Source organism: Ammodytes marinus (genome assembly GCF_949987685.1).
Source record: "Ammodytes marinus genome assembly, chromosome: 6".
NCBI classification, from domain to species: Eukaryota; Metazoa; Chordata; class Actinopteri; order Uranoscopiformes; family Ammodytidae; genus Ammodytes; species Ammodytes marinus.
Genome location: NC_137235.1, coordinates 14,474,887 through 14,482,386, shown reverse-complemented (window position 1 = coordinate 14,482,386; position 7,500 = coordinate 14,474,887). Strand labels below are relative to the sequence as shown.

The window sequence follows — 7,500 nt, the reverse complement described above, 5'->3', positions numbered from 1 at the left end:
TGGGTCATTGAGGGCAGAGGATGAACACTGCGGGAGCACTATAATGACCTTTAACCGCTGGATGGCAGAGTCCCCCTCATTCAGACCGTTGAAGGCTTCTGACAGGACTCGCACATCTACAGTATGTCGGACACGAATTTGCATCAGTAAGGTCATGCTTTTGTGCAGTAGGTGTGCATATAGTTGGAAATATTTTCTAAAGGTTCGTAAAAAAAAATTCAACACAGATTTGTAAAAGGTGCTTTTCTGTATCTTTGGGGATTTTTACCCCCCCTTATATCACTCACTTTTAATGTCCATTTGTGTGAGTAGTTCTTGTATCTCCTTTATGTGCGCAGGTGTGTGATCAGCGCCACACACCAACACTCTGCCTGAGCGGGCAGCAGCAACAACAGCAATGTGAGCCACAGTCACAGCTGAGAAAGAGCCCACGGCCAGGACGTCCCCGCTTTCGAACAACAGGGGGCGCAACACGTTAACCGCCATGCACACACTCCTGTCCTGCAAAGACACATGCATACACATACACAGCATTTTTTCTCCCTTTTCTTGAAATATACTGGAACACTCAGCGTTATAGACTGCTGTGTTTTAAGATCAAGATGAAAGCAAATGGATTTCTTTAACTCAGTTATGATTAGTTATTCGGGTAACATCCAGTGAGAATTTTGGGGACTTTTTTGTATTCTTCAAAGCCAGTGTACTCCACAATAAAGTGGACAAACAAACAAAAGTAACTTGATGCTCCACCATAGTGTAAAAAATGCTCCACAAGTAGAGGAACCGGAATATTAAGGCCATTTGTGATGAATGGTTGGCCGGCAAAGATTAGAAATAACTTTGAGGTATCTGGAATAACTTTGTTGCTAAACTTTATTGATTAATTTTTTTTTTATCTTGCTGTAAAAAATTTAGTCTTAAAGGTTCAGTAAGCGGAATGGTCAGTTTAGCTAACTTCCTGTCACTGACTGCAGTTAGCAGTCCCCTCCCTCGTCCCCACGTCACCACATTAATGCACTGCGGTCTTCAAGCAGCGAGAAATCTAGCATCATCTCAGATAAGTAAGAGTGATAAAACATGATCAAAATCATCAAAACAAACATTGGGAAGGATTTTTACCTGCTCCGCCATTGTAGGCGCATAAACATTCACCCATCTGTGATCTGCACGTGCACCGTCAGTGAGACAGGTGTGGGTTTATAGCATTCTTTCTTCTGATTGAATATCAGTTTCGGGATCCCCGAAAAGTTTATTTCCTGAATACATGCAGAGCGGGTGACTGAGAGATCGGCTTTATGAAACGTGCACACTATGTAAGTGATCACTGTATGAATAAAGAGCGATTTAACACTTATATTAACATAAATAAATCGCTCACTTCACCTTTAACTTCCACTAAAGTTACTTTTTGATCCTTGTACTTGTCTTCTAAAAGGATCTTCAGACATGCTCCTCAGTGAAATTAAAGGTGCTCCGATGAACTTTCAATTTGTGTTAATTCTTGCACCCCCTTTGGACAAAAGCAGTAGTGTTTTTACTATGGCAGTTGTTGTTCCTGGCTGAGCGCAACCATGACAAAGGCATTAAGAAAGAAATATATAAATAGCATTTATGACCTTCCCTATATGTAGCTCAATAACACACTTCACTTCATGTACAAATCCAATGCGTACCTGTATGTTAAGAGCATGTGTGCTTGTGAGGCTGCTGTGATGGAGCAGAGCATGAAGCTGTCGGGAGAAGACGAGCGTGTCAGGACAGCGGGGGTCTCTGCAGAACGTGGACTCCCTGAGGTCGGCCATGTTCTTCACTGCGCACAAGCCGGTGCTTTGTAACGCTTCACACACCTCCTCAACGCTACCGTGGGCAGATAAGTTTCACGTTAGACTGAGGAAGTTGTATTGTTGTTCTCCCATTACACATAGTGAGGACATTTTCAACAAATACTGTGATGCTCAAATGCATCAGTGACCCAAACCAATGACTTGTTTACTCCAGGGTTTTGTCTGGTGAACGCACGGTGCAAAATGAAGCGTTTCGCTCGACATCAACAACCGACCACAGCAGGAGCCTTTCACTTCTCAGATACATCCCGGTGAACTTCCCTGTCAGGTTATTAAATGAGCTCAACACGTTCTTCAGTAAAGACACTTATTGTATTAACTTAAAAAGACTTGGGCTGAAGGCAATATGTTTCTCCCTTGGGCAGTATCCTTCGGTGTGTCACTGGAATAATAACAGACTTTGCACTTTCATTCAAAAAAAGGAGCAGAAGACATTTTTGATCAAGTATAGCACATGAACTATATAACCATATGGCCTTCATTCTGTGTGTGTGTGTGTGTGTGTGTGTGTGTGTGTGTGTGTGTGTGTGTGTGTGTGTGTGTGTGTGTGTGTGTGTGTGTGTGTGTGTGTGTAGGCGTGGGCGTGGGCGTGGGCGTGGGCGTGGGCGTGTGTTGGTGCATGAACATACCTGGTCTTGAGAGTATTGACCCATGCGTAAAAGGGCAGACGTTTTGCTCTGTGCTGTTTGGTCCTGACATGATCGGACAGAAAACAGGAGACGCTCTGTAGATTCTGTTTGACTCTGCAGCGAGCCAGAGATGCTGCCAGCTTGGTTTTACACCTGTGTGAGAAAGGCACACTTCAGATCACACACCTCAGGTCTCCTACATAGTGATTGAACTTTAACTGTTTTAAAGGTGCTCCGAGGAACTTTCCGTTTGCGTTGATTCTAATGTCCCCTTTGGACAAAAGCGGTAGTGTTTTTATTACACCAGCTGTTGTTCCTGAGTGAGTGTCACCATGACAAAGGCAATAAGAAAAACTATATAAAAATAGCTTTCTTTGCACTGATGCTCTCGTGTGCTGTTACATGTAATTCATGATCGTCAGAGGAAAAATTAGACTGTTTCAGAAATATTTAAAAGTTCCTCGTAGCACCTGATTGTTAAAAAAGTGTTGATAAAAGAGTTGATATAATAGTAAAAGTGTCATCTTCACATACACACACACACACACACACAGACACACACACACACACACACACACACACACACCTCTGCAGGCTTCTCTCCAGGTCCCTGATTTCCTGCAGAGGCTCCTCCCCTTCCTTTGTTGAACGTCCCCGCCATGCAAACCTCCGGTCCTGGAAGTCACACAGCATCACCATCGCCAACGGCAACATGTCACCGGGCTGCAAGACACGACCGCTATCATCATCATCATCATCATCATCATCATCATCATTATCTTCTTCTTCCATGGCTCAAACAGGCTAAACCCTTTAGCATTACACGTAGTCATGTGATACATTGTTACTCTAAAATATTGATGATAGCTGCCTAATGGAAAACTAAAAATAATTTTTTCACACTTTCCAAACTTTCTGGGTAGCAACGAAGAAGCTCTTCTTTCCCTCGACTCCCTTTCTCACAGCGTGTTTGTGTGTGTTTATGGGAGGTAGAATATGTGTGTTGCAGTTAAGAGGTGTGTGGAATTACAAAGAGCTGTGTGTGGTAGCTTTTACAGTCATACTCTCAAGCTAATGACCTGTCAGCCCACTCTCTCCACCCAATGGCCATCCTTCAATAGTCATACACACCCACGCACACGCACACACACACACACACACACACACACACACACACACACACACACACACACACACACACACACACACACACACACACACACACACACACACACACACACACACTGATGTCTCTCTTTGCCCATGTATGTGTCATAGCACAGTGTTTTATAGTGTCATTCACACTCTGCCTCACTCCTGCATGTATCATCTGCCACCTATAAGCAATCAGACTACGGACGGCTCTGAATACAAATGGCCTGTAACTTCATCCCGTCTCCCTCAGCACCATTTTAACATATTCTGATGGAGCACATTCATCTGGCCAGAGAGAACACTGATGCTTTATTTAACTCCTAGACACTTTAACAGTCGATGAGTAAGTGCAAAAGTGTTTTTAATCAGCGTTTGCTGCGAGACCACACATGTCAAATGTGGTGGCACTCACAATGTGCTGCGATGTGTGGAAGCAGCTGTCAGTAATGATGTCCTCTAGTAAATCTTGGTCTAGGAAACAAAAGCATGTTGTTAGTGTGGACGGGCAAACAATATGGAAACATCAGCTGGATTTCCTATAACACACACGAAGGGCCATGCTCAGCCAAATAACAAAAACATTCCTTTTGGTTTTGTTTGCCTAAATTGGGAGATATCCGTCTCTTAGATTTATTTTCTTTCTTTCTTTCTTTCTTTCTTTCTTTCTTTCTTTCTTTCTTTCTTTCTTTCTTTCTTTCTTTCTTTCTTTCTTTCTTTCTTTCTTTCTTTCTTTCTTTCTTTCTTTCTTTCTTTCTTTCTTTCTTTCTTTCTTTCTTTCTTTCTTTCTTTCTTTCTTTCTTTCTTTCTAAATGGATTAAAAAACAACTAAAACATATTGTGGCTGCTTTTTGGGATCTTTCTAAACTCCTGCACCAGTGTCAATGATAAATTGTTTCAGAAACATGTTGAAGCCACCTTACATGTGCGGCCAAATGCTGCCTGTAAAAACTGTTTCTGCGTACTGCGCAAATGTGTCTTGTTCTGTGTATGTGTGTGTGTGTGTGTGTGTGTGTGTGTGTGTGTGTGTGTGTGTCCATTGCATATACACCCTCTTATCACCTCCCATACAGACATCTGCTCTACCTCCGGCTGAAGTAATTTGCAGTCACATGGATGAAATAAAATGTATAACTATATACCATTTAATCTACGGTACGCAGTTGAAGCTGCTATTGAGGAGTGAATATTGGAGTCGACACATAGCTGCAGCACCATTGCTATTCATTATAGAGATAAGGGTTTTTCTCATATAGGGGGGCGGGTGAGGTCTGCAGAGGTATAAGGGGAGTAGATCAATTCCATTTCTCCCCGACTTTATGTTTAACCATCCTCTCGAGGCTGGGTGCATGGTTCTACTCGAATCCCCAAACTCTTTTTTTAACCATAACTACTGAAAAGAATATGGGTAATTTCAATAGTTCATACACTTGAGTGTGTTGAAGGCGAGCTGGTAGGCTTTTCTCTGTGTGGCTTTGTCTCCGCGCTCAGGGAGTTGCGCTGCGTCTGTCTTTTTCCCGTAACGCAGGAGTTGTTGTGTGGCTCTCCTCTCTGGCCGCAGCTGCTGGAAAATGGCAGCTGCTTGCAGGTAGGCCTGGTCCGATGGAGGGGAGGCTGTAGGAAGAGGATGAGTGGGGAAGAGAAGGTCAGGAAAAGTAGAACATTTTTTTTGCAAATGGGAGAGATGACACTAGAAAATGTCACAAAAGCAAAGACTTCAGAGGAGGAAAATGTTGAAAGGTGGATGCTACTTTTTTTTTTTTTTTTTTTTTTTTTTTATAACCGCAGACATTTTATCCTAATCTCTAACGTTTGGATAAAGTTTCAACATTTCAACAGCTGCTTTGTTTTGACTCTTGGCTTCAACAGCTCAGCTATAGGTGGCTGCAACCTGAGGCCATGCAGGTATATTTCAGAGCCCTGTCTTTCTTTTCACAATTAAAGCCCTGTCCCATTGATCAGTATTTGCACTTCTGCTTATCATATGGGAATATTAAATCCCCTTTCACTGTATTAGGAAATAAGGTTGAATCCTTGTTTTAATATGGTTAAATAACCTCAGTATACCTCAGATACAATATTAAAATGATTCAGAAATGTGTCTTGCCTGGTGAAGGTAAAGATGAATCTAGACCTGGAAGTGGAGGTAGAAATATGAGGTTGTTGTTGTTCACTCGGCTGTGGTCTCGATGTGAGATGCAGATCGCCTCTGAAACCGAGCTCAAACTCAGGTCCAGTCTGGAGCCCACTGTGAGAGGGGGAAACAGTGTGTGTTTGCTCACGTTACACACACGCACACAAATTCAAAGAAACTTAAAACACCCCCAGCAGCATAAAGACCTTACCTTTGTCTGCCATGCTCACAGCAACAGAACCAAACTCTTGTTGAGCAAGTTTGTGGACAATTTCCAGTCTATCTGTCATTAACGCCCCTGACAGCCTCTGTTCAACCAACTATCATCCAAAACAGACGCAGACTTTATATGTATACGGATTTTAACCCGAGCGGTGCAAATGTAAATAAGACGCAAAGCGTTCGACAGGGCTGACATGTGATCCACCCTCCAGGTTCGGTGAATGTGAGACAGCCGTGGGTAATTGGGCTCCTCCTAGTGCAATTAGGCTGCCGGTCAGATACATCAGCATGAATGAATAATGAGCCGCTCTCGGACCCGGACAAAGGTCCACCTCTCATTGACCTGCTTCACTCAACTAAACTAAACTAAATACCTTCATATCCTTTAACCAATTTAAACAATCTTAAATCTGCCAAACTCTACCTGTATCTGTTTTAATTAGGCTACATTGTACTTTCACCCATTTCATTTTAATTGCTGCCACTTTTCACTACTGTGTAAATGTTTCAATTGTTTTTTTCTCTTCGTCTGTTGTTGTGTATTTGATGTATTTGCATTGAATATTTTGTATGTATTGTTGTTTTTCCTTTGAATTTGTTTTGAACTCGACGTTATTGTAAATGAGGGTCACCCCTCAATTGGTCTCTCGAGGATAAATAAAAGTTAAATGAAAATAAATGAAATTAACTCTGTGCAGCTTCTCCACACACATGTAGCCTACATGTGTGTCTGTGTACAGTGTACACAGACACACACACACACACACACACACACACACACACACACACACACACACACACACACACACACACATTTGGGGTCTCTAACCCCCCAAACCGTATAGGGCATGTAGAGCTGCAGACAGCGGGCGCTGGCCCGTGCATTATCTTTGACTCCCCAGTTCAACTGCCCAGTTGTCGGATGAGGTGGGGGGAGTCATCGAGCTCATTTAACCTAACCCTAACCCACACATTTATTTCCTGGAGATTTATCTTAACCCTAATTATGACTAGTACTAACCTTACCCTAACCCTAACCCTAACCCTTACAATAGCATTAACAACTGACCAAAATATCTGTGTTTTACTTATTTCTGTCCCCACTTGTATGAGCTGTCCCCATGACTTGTGTTAAGTTGGGTGTGTTGACCCCCTGAAAGTGACCTAAGTCAGACCCTCACACAGTCATACACAGGGTGCGGTTTGAACCAGTGATCTGGCAGTTTGGATGACATCACTGGACCCGACACTAACAAATGGCACATTAGGATTAACCCTCCAAAAGTGCAGGGATCATGAGTCTTGAATTAAAATGGATTAATGGAGAGAAACACTGAAAGAATGTGAAGGCCTAATCGGCTTTGACAGCACTCATCAATGTTTAAGCACAAAGTTGGAATTGACCAGAAATGTGCAGCGTGTCCAATATGTCCACGTCAAATGCAAGTGGGATAAATGAATGAATATCAAAGGGTAGTGATTTAATGAATGCGAAGCATTTTCCTGTCCTCCACTTTAG

General features: G+C 42.7%; 1 protein-coding gene across 1 annotated transcript in view; it reads right to left on the bottom strand.

The window, feature by feature from the left end:
• LOC307252305 (putative methyltransferase NSUN7) overlaps positions 1-5,983 on the bottom strand; it is a gene marked incomplete at both ends in the record, with an annotated part of 11,933 nt that extends 5,950 nt beyond the window's left edge. The window contains 9 exons of the mRNA XM_080029942.1: positions 1-116; positions 288-501; positions 1,674-1,857; positions 2,474-2,626; positions 3,060-3,196; positions 4,041-4,099; positions 5,054-5,239; positions 5,733-5,873; positions 5,971-5,983. The exon at positions 1-116 is cut by the window's left edge and continues 28 nt beyond it. Coding sequence (XP_079886068.1) covers positions 1-116; positions 288-501; positions 1,674-1,857; positions 2,474-2,626; positions 3,060-3,196; positions 4,041-4,099; positions 5,054-5,239; positions 5,733-5,873; positions 5,971-5,983 — 1,203 coding nt within the window. The remainder of the gene's footprint in view (positions 117-287; positions 502-1,673; positions 1,858-2,473; positions 2,627-3,059; positions 3,197-4,040; positions 4,100-5,053; positions 5,240-5,732; positions 5,874-5,970) is intronic.
• Positions 5,984-7,500: the final 1,517 nt, after the last annotated feature.